This window comes from Gossypium raimondii, chromosome 3, assembly GCF_025698545.1.
Source record: "Gossypium raimondii isolate GPD5lz chromosome 3, ASM2569854v1, whole genome shotgun sequence".
Lineage (NCBI taxonomy): Eukaryota > Viridiplantae > Streptophyta > Magnoliopsida > Malvales > Malvaceae > Gossypium > Gossypium raimondii.
This window is the reverse complement of record NC_068567.1, coordinates 62,843,738-62,860,000: the sequence shown is the minus strand read 5'-3', so window position 1 is coordinate 62,860,000 and position 16,263 is coordinate 62,843,738. Positions and strand designations below refer to the sequence as shown.

Genomic DNA, 16,263 nt, shown 5'->3' with positions numbered 1-16,263 from the left:
TTTTGACTAGCGAAATGACTAAAACACCCAGACTTTGTTGGTCTTAATTCTTAATCTTAAATTAAATTAAATCAAAGTCACGTCTCATTTCTCTCCTACTACCTTCACGTGAAGGAGTTGTTTTGCCTAAATGCGGTAGATCGGTCGTCGAATCTTCTGGAAGCTGTTTATTCTTGAGCTTTCCGATCGTAATTCTCTTTTTCTTATGGTTTGACGTTGACTGTAACGTTTATGGTATTGCTTAACTTTTCTCCATAGAATACCAACCACAATGCCCTGTCAGCTGGCGGTGACCTGGTCCATATTCATCATCAAGCCAAAAACAAATGTAAAACAAGCTGGCAATGGTATATTCTAGAGAATTCACTACCAAGCCAAGAAAACATAATCAACAGAATTTTCTTTAATTATTTCTTACATAATTCAGAATCCTACTTACGTAACGTAACTTCCAGCTGCTTATAATTACTTTAATACTTATTATAACATGCAATCTGCTTTTGTGGGCAATCTTCCGAACACGTTTTGGGGTGCGCAAGGAATGCCAATGCCGAAACTTGGAGGTCTCATCACAAACATTCCCACCATTACAAGTATGCACCTCGGAGGAACTAGTCCGCTGCAAAAAACTACGGCAGCCATCACACAAAGCGCTAGAAATATAGCACTAGCTACCGGGTCCTGCCAACTCCACAAAGCAGTCAACCTCTCTCCTTGAGTTGCTAAGTCCCCAACCATTACCATAACCTTTCCTGCCATGCTTCGCAATCGATCATACCTCATTCTAAGTACCTCACCTTGTTTAGATGACGGGAATGTGTCGAATTCTTCGTCCCATTCGTCGGCATTCGTCGAATCGGCCAGCGATAGTTTGATATCGACGTGCGTTGGATCCCGCGGCCGCTTCCGGTATTGCCAAATCCCAATTAGAAAGCAGTAGATAAGCAACGTGGGCAGTACCAAACTTGGATAAAACACCACAACCAAGTACAACACTATGACTAAAACGTTTGCTGCAGGATTGTTCCACTTCTTTATCGTATCAAACCATTTCCATGCCTCCGTGATTACATGGACTGCATCCATTAGTCTTTCGGTGTTGGCTTTGGCCTTTCGGGGACTCCACAATTGGTAACCAGCATCCAACATGAACCCGGTAACCTCTGTCCTTAACGGCGGTTCGGCGCTGCTCAACCTTGAACATAGAATGCCAATGGCTTGTTGCCTCAAACTATCGAGCTGGTATACCGACAATGGGTGAATGTAGTGCATTTTGGGAAATAAAGGTCGTGCATAAGCTGCTAGTAAACTTGTATAAGATGGGGATGTAAATCTCAAAGCCAACTGAATTTCTCCCATCTTTTTAACTCCACTTGGTTGAAGTGCTATGAGAGGATACGAATAGGTGTAAACCCGATTAGTCGAAAGGGTGGACAATCGGATCCTTAGCTTCCCAATACTTGGGTCTTTTGGATTTGGACCTTTCTCTCCGTTGAGGTGACAGTTATCGAAAATTCCGATAATAAGGACCGTATACGGATCGTAAACCTCCCAAGTGTATTGTTCATTCCATTTTGGAGAAAAGCTGTTGACTACAGTTCTTGTCCTTACCCATTTAGGTCCATATTTGGCCACACAATAAGCATCAGTAGTTTCACGTCCATCTCTTGACTTCATTGGAACCAAAACACTGGCACCTATAATCCCCAACTCCAACACACCAATTGCTGGTGGCCACAACCCCTTAAACGTCGCTCGGTAATCACTGCTACAATCAATGGATTCATCAAACACATGATAGCCACCATCCAAAGATATTCTCATGTTAAGCTTACTAGCAAACTTTAGCTCCTCCACCACATCTCCGCCTCCCTCTAGATTATACCATTTTGCACCCACAGGTTCAGGCAGCCACCTTATGTAGGCCTCAGATAGATGAACCATGCACCTTCCAAGGCTAAATTCCTCCTCATTGTTTTTATCTACCACGGTCAGAACCAAATGATCATAGAAGGGCTCTACTGCAACAAACATCAAATCTTCGTTCCATCTAGGATTCAATGACTTGTCTGCCGAAACTCTTGTCCTCAACTTCACATTCCCAAGAGCAGCCTTGACATAAACCTCTGGATTCCGATTCTTGTCTCCGGGCACCACCAAATCCTGTGCTTCAATTATATTGATTCTAAGATACCAAAGTCTAGGTGAAAGGTAGACCTTGGAACGAGTATTCGTAATGCTGTCACCACTAACAGAGGCTACATCTGAATGCCATGCATCAATGAACACTTCATCAGCTTGTGTGCCGAACCAAAGAATCATCATCAACTCACCTACTGATGAGTTGGCCTCGGACTCCAATTTATACCACTGTGGGGCGAGTGGACTATCCGGTGGAACTCGAGTTGGAATGTCGGACATGTCAATTGCAATCTTACCTATAAACTCATCGTTTACAAATTCCTTTTCTCTCACGGTGATCTCCACGGATAAGGACTGAATTCGATCTTTTGTGAAGGCAAACACTTGGTTCCATTCTGGGTTTCGTTTATTCATCTCCAAGTACTTGGTGCTCCCCTTATATTTTCCAATCTTTATTTCAACAAACGTGTGGCAAACGCCACCGCCGACGGTGGCATTGCTGCATGCCAAATCTCTTGCTTTCACTACTCTGACAAATAAAAAATGTGTCACTTCAACTAGATCGAATGAGGATGTGAGCTTTTCCCTGCCACCGGAAACTCTCCCTCCACCGATATTTGGCTTGGTCTCCTTCAAAGAAAAGTTTTCCGGCATCCTGCAGTTATTATTATTTGGTTTAGGACTGGTCCATAAGCGTTTCGAACATGTTTGCCGAGTAACCATGCATTTATATATACGGTTAGAATTTGCAGTGCTGATTAATGTTTTGAATCGTTAGTTTTATAAATTTAATAACTTCTTATAACATGAGAATCGAAAGGAAAAAAAATCTATAATTTTGGCCTTAGCTCTGTTTTGCTTCACTGGGTAAAAAAACTTCAAATTTGGCCGATTGAAGCAAATATATCATATGATTAAAGAAAATAAATAACGTAGAACAAGAGCTCATAATAACATAAAGGAAATTGATTTACCTAAAGGAAATTGATTTACCTGAGAAGAATAAAAGAAAAGCAATAGTTGAAGGAGGCAAACCACAAAATTAACCCTAGGTTTTTTTATTTAACATGATGGAACATACAAATATATACCTACAGGAGTTGAATAAATTTGGAAACTTTTTTACAAAGGGAGTAAAAAATCTCTAGTTTATTTAATAATTCAGAATCCGACTTACGTAACGTAACTCCAGCTACTTGTTATTACAGTACTACTTACTGGTATTTCATATTATACCATCAAATTATCAGTTTCGAGAAGAAAACAAGGTAAATTTAAACACTATGGATGCAGACTTTTTTTAAAAAAATGGCTATAAGAAACGTTACAAAAAAGGGGAATCGGATTATAGATTGCATCGAGCAAAAACGATCATATCTAAAATTAGAAAAACAAACCAAGAATTAAGAATCCTTATTGAAGCTAAACCCTTTACAATCAGATTTCTTAACCACAAAATTGATATTCATCACACCTCCTCAGTTTACTTTTTTGTCGTCCACGAACATGTGTTGAAGGTTGCTCCCATTAGTCCGAGGTGGGGTTACATTCTCAGCTAGAGAAGCAGCTCAGCTCCACGAATGTCAGTGCCGAGGCTCCATCATTTTCATACATCCGAAAAGAAATTGATCCACGCACAGAGGAGGCATCGGCACTTCCTTCAAGACGGCTCGGATCAGCAATAAGAGAAACCGTATCATTTTGACCATCAAGAAAACCCCTTCTCCTAGTAGCCTCCAAGTCGTGAAGATTCCCCAGGGCAAGACAATCCTTAACCGGGTAATATGCAAGTATGCAAATGCAGACCCCAGCACAACATAGTTGAACAATAAAAGCAGAGAAGGCAAGAGCTTCAAACAGAAATTCTTCTGGTTTAGATAAAACAGATAAACCAAGTAAAGCAACCCTTATTTGAAGTAAACTCAAAACCGAGAAAATTAATGTGTAAACTCTCTTCAGCAAACCCTTATTGATAACCAATTCCAAAATCTGCCTTCCAAGCCAAAACAAGTAGGCAGTCAAGATGGTGGCAAAAAGCCCTAGAAGAATAGTATTCAGTAAAGGGTAAGTGCAAAGAGCAATGTCATCAGAATTCTGCCTCACTGGAGCAGCTGATCTTGTGAAATACGACGGTAAATCTCTCCTATCCTTGTGTAACTTTGGTGCAATCAAAATAAGAATAAGTTGAAGAACAAACACAGGGAGGCAGTAGAGAATAACATAGCGTGCCGTTTTCCCATTCCATTTTCTGCTTAGAATGCCTGTGTTTATATTCTGTAATGGAGCACGAAGAAGAAAAACGAGAGTGAGGAACATGCAAGGTTCTGCAAAACCTAAACTCGACACAATGTAACATTTGCAGATGTTTTCTTGCCATTTCAAATTGAGTGCATTCAACACTCTTCCTTGTCGTCTTAGAAAATTTAACCGTATAATTTCACCAAAACCCCACCAGATGGTGAACAAAATAAACGTGATTCGGATGATCCAAGGCCCATTGAAATAACTAAGCTGAATAAATCCTTGTCTAAGAACACGTGAACGCAAGTAAAACAAGTATGCAATGCACACCAAACCAAGAAGAACCAACAGAGCAACTAGACAAATTGTCAACACACCGAATGCTTCGGCAGAATAACTCGTCTGGGGCATTACCCAAAACACAGATTCCACGCATACTCTCTGCCAGCATGGATACAAAGGATCCTCTGAATGTGTACAAGCAGCCTTCTGAGAATTATATCCACAAGCTCTTACTGAATTAATACTGGACAGTGCTAAGATTAACTATGGGAGAAGATGATTAAGCTGCACTATCAAATAAACTCATGTATCTTCTTTCCCGTCTACAAGATCCATGTATGTCAAGCACTAACTGATTCAGAACTAACAAGTTTCAAATTAAGGCTGCTGTTTCAGCCACTAACTTGAAGATTTAGCTCAAACTTAATTATTTTGTCCAAAAACCTGCGGAACAGTGAAGGGAATAAATCAGAAAATAACCAAAAATATTATGAAGTCAACTATTATAACAAAAGAAGAAAGATTTCTATATAGCATGCTGAACAGAATAATAAAACCCAACACCTTCAGCCACACAAATACTTCTCCTATGAAAGAAAAAAGAAAAGGTAAAAATTGTTCCAGACATTAAATTCCACAGAAAGTTATAATAAAATTTACAGAAATTTTGATACTAACACATCCCCTTGTTCATCTATCAAAGTTGCTCCTTATACTTCTATAAAAAAAATGTTGCTCCTTATACGATCCGCGACTTAATTTATTGTAGTAAAAAAAGATAAAATCGATTGCCTAAAACCACACTGAAAAATCTAAACAATTCACCCAGTTTTTCGATTAATTTAAGCTTAAAGAAAATTACCTGATAGCAAAGGGAAAAGCTTTTTCCTGCAATTACCATTGTAGAAATAAGCATGATTTCCTCTAACCTTTAAAGAATTAACAGAAGTTGCAAAACATATAGATTTGTTTCCTTAAATTTCTCTCTATCATGAACTACAAATTATTCAAACAAACAAATAAAAAAAACTAAAACCTCCAGCTAATCAATAATTCAAATCTAAGCATTTTGAAAAATTACGAACAAAAAGAAAACACAAATTCATCGAACTTCCTAAAATTCATAGTCATCGCCGGTGCATGCAGTACAATCATTATGCCAAAATGCTACCAAATTTCATCAAAAATATCATAAAAATCCGATAATCTCAACAATACCAAACAAATAAAGAAAAACACCAAAAAAAAGCCCAAAAAAACCAAAAACGCATAAAAGTTAGACCGCTGAAGAGCTTACAAAGAGAGGAATCTTGATCCGTCGAGGTAGGAAGACGAAACGGAGAATCAAAGAAAAGGATCAAGAAACCCTAAAAACTGGTGGCGAAAGTAGAAATGAAGATTCGGAGAGAGAAAAATGAAAGACGGGAACGAAGGAGGAGAAATAAAGGAAGAACGTAGTTTTGGGGAATAGGTGAGTGGGACTTTGTTGGTGACAGCCTGTCTCCAGCTGTGTCGTCCAAACCTCTTGCTTCGGAGTTCCTCAATGGCTTTGGCTCGTGTGTTGTTCTTCCCGTTCTTACGTGGCTTTTTGCCTTGGCGGCGTCTACGGCGATTGCGCTTTGCTTCTCTTTTTTTTTTTTAATTCTCCCTCTCCTTTTTTTCCTCCCACCAAAATTTTATTTAGATTTTTGTTTTTTTTTTTAATTTTCTTGGGTTAATTATAGTTGTAGGTAATGAAATTAATTACCATTTATGGATGATATGTATCTTCTTCAAAAGGAAATAAAGTTATACCTAAAAAAATCATTAAATCTAATTACAATTCACTGAAAAAACAAATTTTTGGAAAGTAAGTAAAAACTGGATTTGAAAAATCAATGATGAAAAAGGAAAAAGGAAAATGAGTGTGTGGATTTGATTAATTGTGTTTAAAATTTTGGGATAAGAGGAAGACAACTCCACAAAAACAAAATTAGCATTGGTCGGTTTGAGTTTAGTCTTTGGACAATGATTAATAAATAGATTTGATTGTTTAAGGTTTAGATTTCAAGTTTTTTAAAAATTATTTTATTATTCAAAATAATATCAATGTCTTTAATTTTTATTAATTGAATAATAATATCAACAATGCCAAAACATATTTTTAAAATATTATGTGGAAAAATAGTCGAAATTAAATAAAGCGAATAACTCTATTTTTTAACAAATATTGTTTAATCTAAAATTTTAAAAATTTTGATTGAATTAATATCATGATACATTAATTTAATTATAAAAATAAAATATTTTTAATAAATTTCTAACTATGTTAATATCACTTTCAACCAAGTCACCAACTCAATTAGAAAGTTACGAGAATGCCTTTTATAATTAAAATGAGTAATATTATTCGGAGATATTTTACTCTTTTCACTTTAAAAATAATAAAATATGCATATTAATAAAAATTTACTACTTAAATAAAACTTTATTTTAATATTTTTATACATTTTAATTTTATTATGACTACTTTATTACCCCATCAATTATATATATTAATAATGTATTTAATTGAGTTTGTCACAACTTAACTTGACACCGAGTCTAGATTGATGATAACACTATGATAAACAATTTAATATTTTTATTAACGTACATATTTTATATGTTATTATTAATACGTTTTATTATTTATTGTTTGTTATTTTAAAGCAGATATTTGTATTCTAAATTTATGGTTTTCACACGCATACACATGTAATAAAATTTCTAATTATTATAAAAAATAAATCTTTAATATTTTATATAATAATTTTAAGAGTAAGTTAATCCTAAAAATATCAATCCTTTTAAACTTCACTATTTTTTTAATTACTAGCCACCCTTGTAAAAATACTTCCACTACAATAAATTAACCCCTATGCATTCTATTAATAATATAGAATAAAGATTAGATTTTATATATTGGTTTAGTTAATTCGCAGGGTACCGTTAAAGAGTAATATAATTGCAATTATAAATATAATACAATCAATATTAATATATATGAATAATTATAATTAAAGTCATTAAGTATAAAAATATAGTTGGATTGAAAATTTAGAAGAATTGTTGATTGAGTGGTAGTTCTATAGGCACCGTTTTATTTCAATCATTAAAAGGATGTAAGTTTTAATATACTTAAATACATATTTTCTATATATTTACGGGTGAAAAGGGTTATGAGTAGAAGTAAGCATAGGTGGATCTATAAAGATTTCTATGAGGGGTGAAATTGAATTATAAAATTTTCAGAGGCCAAAATAAATTTTATCATATATTAATTTATAATTTTATACAATTTTTTTCATTATTAAGAACTAAAATGAAATTTTATTATAAATAAATGTATAATTTAATGATTTATAATGAGAAAAATTACAGTAGTCCATTTTAGGGTTCAAGCCCTCCTACACTGTAAGGTTTGTATAAAATAATAATAATTTCGAATAATTTTGCATATAATAAGATTCTAGTCTAAGATAAGTGATTATTTATTTATGTCGATTTATAAAGTAAAATTTAAAATTAAATATATTTTAAGTAAAGTTTTAGAACAAAAATGGTGGTTGAACTAGTCGGACCATTGATTTGTATGATTCAATTGGATGATCATTAAAAACATAAAAATAAAAATACTTTAAAAAATAAAAATGATTCAATCCATTTTAGCCTAATTCTACCAATTCGTATCGATTTGTGCTTAAAATGTTTTCTTAGAATCTTGTTGATCTTGTGAACCATGGAAAGTTGTACTTGTACTCTTAACATATTTCAATAAATTGTTCATCTTAATCACTGACTAGTATGATTCTCGCATTTCTCGTTGGGTTGATTATTTGTTTGTGTCAAAATTTAGAATATAAATTTATATTTTAATCCTACTTTTATTTTCAGAAATTTAAACCATTTATTTCTTGGATTTAAAATTTAAATCCAATTGTAATCACTATTAAAATTATTCTATTAAATTCATTGGTGCAAGTTTTGAAATTTAGAAAAAATCATCTGGTAGACATTTAACAGTAAAAATAACATTGAAAATATTTACATAAATTATAAAAAAATTCATTTAAACTCGCTAGGATGAAATATTTCCTTTTGTTGGAAATAGTGTTCTTACAAGAATTGGTATCAACATTTTGATTGAAATAATTGATAACTAATGACGTTGTAAAAGTAGAATGATCAAATTATGGAATTTAATCTTTCAACTTTTACTGTCAAGAATTTAATCTCTCAACTTTATAAATTTAAAATTAACTTTTAAATTATATATAACAACATAAAATTTTAATTAAAAACTAATAATATTAACTATTTGAGTTAATTCATAAAATTATAAAAGCATACAAACTAAATTATATTAGAAATTAAAGTGTAAATATTAAATCAGTATATTAAAATTAAAATTAATATTTTCTATAAAATGAAAAAGGAAAAAAGAGCTGATGGGTGTGTGCCTTCTAAGGAAAAAGTTCCATTGGACGTTCCTTGGTATAGATTTGACGAACAAAGAAATGTATACTATAAAAGGAAAGGACCTTCTTCCATGACACATGTCCTTGCCTTTTTTTTTTTTTTCTTTTACATCATGGCTATTTTTCAATCCTTTTATTTTTTAGATTATATAAAAATAGTAAAATTCAATTTCAATTCTTAAATGTATTTAAATTTAAGATTTAATTTTTATATTTTACTTTTAATATAATTCGATATTTCAACATTTATAATGTAATTAATTAGTTTAAATACTTCATTCTAATTAAAATCTTAACATAAAAATTAAAATAGTTGACATCGTTAATTTTTTTGTTAAATTGAGTCTATTACAATATTCTTTTATCATATGATTATTAGGTGAGAAATATTTAAAAATTTTAGAATGTAACAAAAATTAAACAAAATAATTTTAACAATTCCACTTAAAATTTTAAATTGAAAAATAAATAGAATAAAATTTTAAAAATAAAATATTAAGACTAAATTCTAAATATACATAAAAATATATAAATAAAAGATATACTTTTACTAGTTAATTTAAAATAATCAATCCAACAGTTGAAAACCATATTAATATCTATTATATTACGGTTTATTTTGAGTGATTTTATTAGACATTTAGATATCTCGAATTCTCTTTTATAGGAATGTATTATTACAGTTTCGGAACAAAAAGCATACAAATTACAAAATAATGCAAATACTATATTCCTAAAAAATGAAAATGAAAGTAAATAAACATTTTGGTCCACACGTTAAGGTTACTTCCATCATTAATTCAGAAATGTGATAGTTTTAAATAAATATTAATTTAGTTAATTACAAAAATCAATTATAATAAATATTAGAAAAATGTAAATGAGAGAGTGGTAACCATTAGCCAAGAGGCCCAAAGAAACTTCTATTTCTGCTGTGACATAAAAACGTAAAACTTTTTGTTTTTCCTATTTTCTGCCAAACACAAACACCACATTTCGTCTCTAACTTTTTTATTTTCCTCTTCTTCGATCCAATTATGAGCACCGAATAGTGAGTCCCCACCTTCTTCTCCATTTGTCAGCAATTATTATATTTCTTCTTATATTTCTACTCACATTTCTTTGATCGTTTGTAGCGATTATCTGTTCAAGCTTCTGCTAATCGGCGATTCCTCCGTCGGGAAATCCTGTTTGCTCCTCAGATTCGCTGTAAATTTTAAAGTTTTGTGTTACATTTGTTTATTAAATGTTCTTTTTCCATTTAAAGGTTGAAATGGAGACAAAAATATGATAATGTTTTGAGGTGATAAATAATGAATGAAGCTATTAGAACTTTAAGCTAAGAGAGGATGGCGATGGATAAGAATGATTAGAGGAGTAGTTGGAGGATTCGAGTAAGTAAATGTTTTTATATCTTTGTTACCGTAGCCAATCTCAAATCTATTGAGATTAAGGTTTGTTGGTTGATTTGGTTTAATTGTGTTGTTTGTTGATTTGGCATTTGCCTTTATATAGAGAGAGAGAGAGAGAGATAGAGAGAGAGAGTAAATTAAGAAGAATGTTTAATTAGCTTGATCTCAAGGTTAATCTTAGAGTAATTAGGATTGAGAATTTCTATTGTTTTTTACTTTAATTTTTCCAGGATGATTCTTACCTGGATAGCTACATCAGTACGATCGGTGTTGATTTCGTGAGTTTGTTTCTCTCTTTCGAACATCTTTTTTATATAATGGAAGTTGTTTCCATGTACTAAAAATGTGAAAACAAAAATTATTTAATTGTTTATATCTAGAAAATCAGAACTGTGGAGCTGGATGGCAAGACAATCAAACTGCAAATTGTAAGTATGATGCGAATCTTCACAGAGAGTAATTTTCTAGTTAATTTACAATGCATTCGCGATAGTTTCATTCTTCTGGAGTTAACTTCTGCTCAAATATTGTTCGAATGTCGTTAGCTCACAAACCTCTCTTCCTTTGAAAAAAAAAAAAAGGAAATAAAGTTCATAACTTTTTAGACTTCATAATTTCATATATATTTTAGGCAAGTCGTGTACAAATCACATGATTCTTGAATCAAATGGTTGTTTTGGTAGAAAATACGCTACAATATATAATTTTTTTGCTTTGAATTATACCATATCTTATTATCTTCTAGCTTTGTGGCTATTGTCTATTAATGTTTCTTTCTTTGCTTTATAGATGGGTTTGTAATGATTGAGAAAAGGGAATCCTTTTTATCAGTTTACTAGGGAGCTATAGCTTGCATAGCTAAAATAGCTTCAGTTTTGATACACCACAAAAGGAGTGTTTATTTGTGTCACTGATCGAGGAGTTGTCTGCTATGGCCAATAGGATGATGTTTGTTGGAAAAATTTATTTTTGTAAAGCAATCTGTTCTTTTCTGACATTTGATCATAGGTGTATATTGTTGGGAAAAATTAGCGACAAAGAGCCATGCATCTGCTTCTCTCTGAAGTTTTTCCCCCCATTTTCAGTTGGCACTCAATTAACATGTGTTTTATTCTTGTTTCTTTGTTCAGTGGGATACTGCTGGACAGGAGCGTTTTCGGACTATTACAAGCAGTTATTACCGAGGAGCTCATGGAATAATAGTAAGAAATTGAATCCCGTTCATCTGAGAATCATGAAATATTATCCCAACTAGACCTGAGGTTGGATCGGGAGTCTGTTTCAAACAAAGTTGTTCATCAAATTATTTGTTAATTGATTTCCTTTGTCTTTCTTGCAAATGTAAAGCATGCAGCCAATATTCTGATGTTTTCAAACTACCTAATTCTCAAGTAATTGAAAGAGAAGGGGGCCTGCCTTACTGACCATACATATTGATACTACTGACTTTCTAAATGTTGTTTTGAATGTTTTAATCTGGAACTTGTATTATTTAGTCTCTAATTGTGTTTTATTTATGTTTTGGAATGCATGAGGTATCATAATTATTTTGACACTCTTGCTGCTTTACTGCTTCCAAAATCGATACTCCTTTTTAGCTAGCTAGCTGACATTTAAGTCCAGATTCTGCCTCAGGATTTGTTAACACGACTTCTCTTAAAATTTTTCTGTCGCCATATTTTAAATAACATTTTCAAATCTTATGGTTTCTTCATAGCATGTAGAAGAGCACAGATATAAGATGATATGGTTATGATATTATTACTTAACAGTTTTTCATTCTTCCTTTTTATCCTTTTTGTCTATTGGGATTTCAACAGATTGTCTACGATGTTACTGAGATGGAGAGCTTCAACAGTGTCAAGCAGTGGTTGAACGAGATTGACAGATATGCTAATGATAGTGTATGCAAACTTTTGGTTGGGAACAAATGTGATTTAGTCGAAAACAAGGTTGTTGACACGCAAAGAGCTAAGGTGTGTTTTATCATTTGATTCTAATGTTTGAACTATTATAATCAGTTAATTGTCTTATTCACTTGGAGGGTTCTACAAAGGTTTTAGTCTCTCTTTGAGATTCCAATGGAATTTTTGGTTTTCTTTTAGAATTGGGTGAACTAATGGAATCTGCAACAGATGATGACATAACTTACTACAAGCATCATAATTTGATTAATTTGCTATCATGTTCTTCAATGAACCGCAGGCATTTGCTGATGAACTTGGGATTCCCTTCCTGGAGACAAGTGCTAAAGATGCAATCAATGTGGAGCAGGCTTTCTTAACCATGGCTGGAGCAATCAAGAAAAAGTAAAATGAATTATTCTCTTTCATACATTTTTTTTTTCAAATGCTATATGATCTATTTAACTATTTGGTAATGATTGATTATTAGTAAGATATTGCTATCATCACCTACTAATAATAGGTTCTCAATCCACTTCAGGACATTAAATATTGCTTTCGATGTATTATTCTGTCGCATTGCTTTCTTAATCTGGAGTCTAGTCTAAATCATCAGAAAACTGTTTATCTCCGAACTGCCTTTATTCTTAAGGTTCCTTATTTGATATTATATCAAAATCTATGCAGAATGGGTAACCAGCCAACAGCTAACAAGGTGGCCGGAAGTGTTCAAATTAAGGGAAAGCCTATCGAGCAGAAGGGCAATTGCTGTGGTTAATCACATGTTATGGTTAAACTCTGCTTTAGACGGTAAACATGTTGCAAATCTTTCAAAAACTATTCATGTTTGTCCTATTATTTTCTGTGATAGCTTAGATTACTTGCCATTTGCATCTATTTGCTAAAATACTGAAGTAGAGTGCTATGACCAAATCATTGCCAAATAATTATCTACTAGTTACTTAAGCTGGATCTATTCACAAACAGGTTAATTGTAAATGGTTTTCTCAGCCACTTGAGAGGTTATTGTAATGCTTACCCTCCATGAAATTCTCAATTCATGTAACAACTAACTACCGCATATCAAAGAAGGTTACTGCCCACCTTTAAATCATAATCACAAGAAAATTAACATTTCGAGTCGATATAGCAATAGATGGTGCACAGCTATTGCATACACCGTAAGCACGAGACAAGCTATAAAAGAAACACAAACTGTAATTAAAAAAGAAGAATTATAATTGTAATGATCAAAGATGGATGTTCAAGATGATGAGCAGCAAGCCTTTTTAGTGTTGGCATCTGGTGCTCCAACAGCGATGGTCTTCCCTTCTTTAATACTTGTAGGTGCCAGGTCATCGGAAGAAAGTGACTTCTTACTCATGATGCGGTATATTTCAGAGAGAATGGTCTGGAAAGCTTTCTCGACATTTATTGCTTCCAGTGCAGATGTCTCAATGAACGAAAGCCCCTCTTTCTCTGCATAGCTTTGACCATCTTCTGTGGAAACCGCTCGTAAATGCTTCAGATCAGTTTTGTTACCGATCAACATAATCACGATATTCGAATCTGCATGGTCCCTGAGTTCCTTCAACCATCGGCTTACATTTTCAAATGTCGTCGGCTTAGTAACATCGTAGACCAAAAGTGCTCCAAGGGCACCCCTATAGTAGGCACTGGTTATTGCTCTATACCGTTCTTGACCAGCAGTGTCCCATATTTGAGCTTTCACAGTCCTTCCCTCAACCTGAAATAACCTATATTAGCAACATTCAAATAAGACCGAACCAAAGTTTAGGTGAGGGGAGACTACCCCAGTTCAAGGCATGCCATGGGTCTCATAGAAGGTAGAAATATGGTAATTAAAAATCACCCACCAAATGCTTGTCAAGGAGATAATGAGTACTCAATCAACCCAAATTGGCATTGTTAAAGACCTATCCTGGCGTTGATCGTAACAGCCATTATAGTATAAACAACGAATCATTTTTCTCATTTCAAAGCGATTTTCATACTATACTTGAAAACTTTCTAGTATTAACAAGATACCCTTTGATCATAAACAAAAAATTTCATACTTCGTTAACATCAAATTGAGGAACAGCATGGCCGGGAACCACTCACATTGCTAGGCCTTGGGAATTGGTAAAAGAGCCCATAATCATCTCCATAAAATTGGGCTACAACTGACAACTAAACTTGCCAGAGTACCCTCCATAGCAACTAAACTAATGGGATCCCAAGTTTTACTTATTTAATCATAGAGTTTAACACAATTCAATCATAGATTGGTCAAGCGACACAGCAAACAAGTCCAACTCTAAACAGAGGTAAAACTTGCAATCGATGAGAAAAGTATTAAAATTTTGTAGGTAAAATTACTATGGAGCCCTTATACTAGGAGTCAAATTACATTTTGCTCCTCTACTCAAAAGAAACAAATTTGCCCCCATATGTTAGATCAAAAACAAATCAATCCTCTTATTAAAAATTTCATCCATTTTTATTATCAAAAACTAATCATTATTTGTCAGGATGAGGTTCGTGTAACTATATGATTATTTCTTCAACTACATTAATTTTAACAATAAAATAAATAAATATTTTAATAGAAATGACCAATTTACTATTTTATTTACTATTGGAGACTAATTTATCAATTTTGAGTAAATAGGATAAAATGCGTTATGACTCCTAGTGCAGGGACTCATAGTACTTTTACAGTTTTTCCATTCGTTTTCTCATGGTAGAGTTCAAAACAATTCAATCATACAACAATGAGAAACCAACCAAGATCATCAGAACAGAACAGTGAGATTTAGTGAACTCCAATTTTCTAGTTAACTTTATCACTAAATAGATAATGCAAATACTATAAAAATTCAAGACAGATATGAAAAATTCAAACTAAAAGAAAGATTAGACAACGAACAAGTCAGATCTACTGCATTCTTGGAACGCGAAATTATACATCTAAAAGAACAAAATTACACTTAATTAAAGAAATACAAAGAAAATTAAAGATGAAGCAACAAGAAATGAAGAAATGGGAGATTTACTTGGAGAGTGCGGGTGGCGAATTCAACTCCGATGGTAGATTTAGATTCCAAGCAAAACTCGTTTCGAGTAAATCGGGAAAGTAAGTTAGATTTACCGACACCAGAATCGCCGATCAATACAATCTTGAACAAGTAATCGTATTCCTCGTCCGGTCTCCTCGCCATTACTTTGTTTTATTTTAGAGTCAGAAAAGATTCAGATAAAAAGTCTATATTTTTTAGCAAACAATGGACAGATTTTCAAATCAATTGGCGAAATCGGAACTTCTTGTTTACGTTTTCGAGATTTATGCCGCTGATTTTGCCTCTTCATGATTTTCTTGGCGATATGACTGAAATGCCCCTAAACGTTACTGTATTAGAATTTGATTGGATAAATTTCATTAGAAGTCGCTTGACTATTACTAACTTTATATTTTGGTCATCAAATTGTGAAACAATACAATTTGGTCACTAACATTATTTGAATTATTTTTCATTCGTCCTTTAATTCTCTTTTAACTCCCTTATTTACCAACTAAGCATTTGACTGCAGTGACAAAGCACATTACTCTCTTATCAAGAGAAGTTAAGTTCGAACCTGAGACGATTTTATTAGTAGGAGTATAATCACCTAAATTTAAACGCTTATACCAAAATATCTCCTACCCCATTATAATTACTTGGGGAAGCATCGTCAGAATACCTTCAAGGATAACCATCACCTTGGGTTTCGTCTCATTTA

At 33.0% G+C, this 16,263-nt stretch overlaps 4 protein-coding genes across 5 annotated transcripts; 1 reads left to right on the top strand and 3 right to left on the bottom strand.

The window, feature by feature from the left end:
* Nucleotides 1-383: 383 nt before the first annotated feature.
* Nucleotides 384-3,322, bottom strand: LOC105795515 (FT-interacting protein 3). Its single transcript, XM_052628794.1, has one exon. The coding sequence runs from the start codon at nucleotides 2,863-2,865 to the stop codon at nucleotides 481-483; it is 2,385 nt and encodes a 794-aa protein (XP_052484754.1). The 5' UTR covers nucleotides 2,866-3,322; the 3' UTR covers nucleotides 384-480.
* A 144-nt stretch (nucleotides 3,323-3,466) lies between these two features.
* LOC105796054 (uncharacterized) lies at nucleotides 3,467-6,271 on the bottom strand. Of its 2 annotated transcripts, XM_052628796.1 has the most exons (3): nucleotides 5,963-6,271; nucleotides 5,528-5,553; nucleotides 3,467-5,109 (listed from the first exon to the last, which is right to left on the bottom strand). In XM_052628796.1, exon 3 carries the CDS (start codon nucleotides 4,792-4,794, stop codon nucleotides 3,694-3,696), a length of 1,101 nt encoding a protein of 366 aa, XP_052484756.1. In that variant the 5' UTR covers nucleotides 4,795-5,109; nucleotides 5,528-5,553; nucleotides 5,963-6,271; the 3' UTR covers nucleotides 3,467-3,693. The 2 variants fall into 2 exon arrangements, with proteins under 2 accessions (XP_052484756.1, XP_052484755.1); XM_052628795.1 differs by lacking the exon at nucleotides 5,528-5,553.
* A 3,789-nt stretch (nucleotides 6,272-10,060) lies between these two features.
* On the top strand, nucleotides 10,061-13,537 carry LOC105795514 (ras-related protein RABD1). The gene is made up of 8 exons (XM_012625183.2): nucleotides 10,061-10,215; nucleotides 10,301-10,373; nucleotides 10,807-10,854; nucleotides 10,957-11,004; nucleotides 11,707-11,778; nucleotides 12,397-12,552; nucleotides 12,782-12,885; nucleotides 13,168-13,537. The coding sequence occupies exons 1-8, from the start codon at nucleotides 10,202-10,204 to the stop codon at nucleotides 13,256-13,258; spliced, it is 606 nt and encodes a 201-aa protein (XP_012480637.1). The 5' UTR covers nucleotides 10,061-10,201; the 3' UTR covers nucleotides 13,259-13,537.
* A 26-nt stretch (nucleotides 13,538-13,563) lies between these two features.
* On the bottom strand, nucleotides 13,564-15,815 carry LOC105795513 (ras-related protein RABA2a). Its single transcript, XM_012625182.2, has 2 exons — nucleotides 15,540-15,815; nucleotides 13,564-14,227 (listed from the first exon to the last, which is right to left on the bottom strand). Exons 1-2 carry the CDS (start codon nucleotides 15,702-15,704, stop codon nucleotides 13,745-13,747), a joined length of 648 nt encoding a protein of 215 aa, XP_012480636.1. The 5' UTR covers nucleotides 15,705-15,815; the 3' UTR covers nucleotides 13,564-13,744.
* Nucleotides 15,816-16,263: the final 448 nt, after the last annotated feature.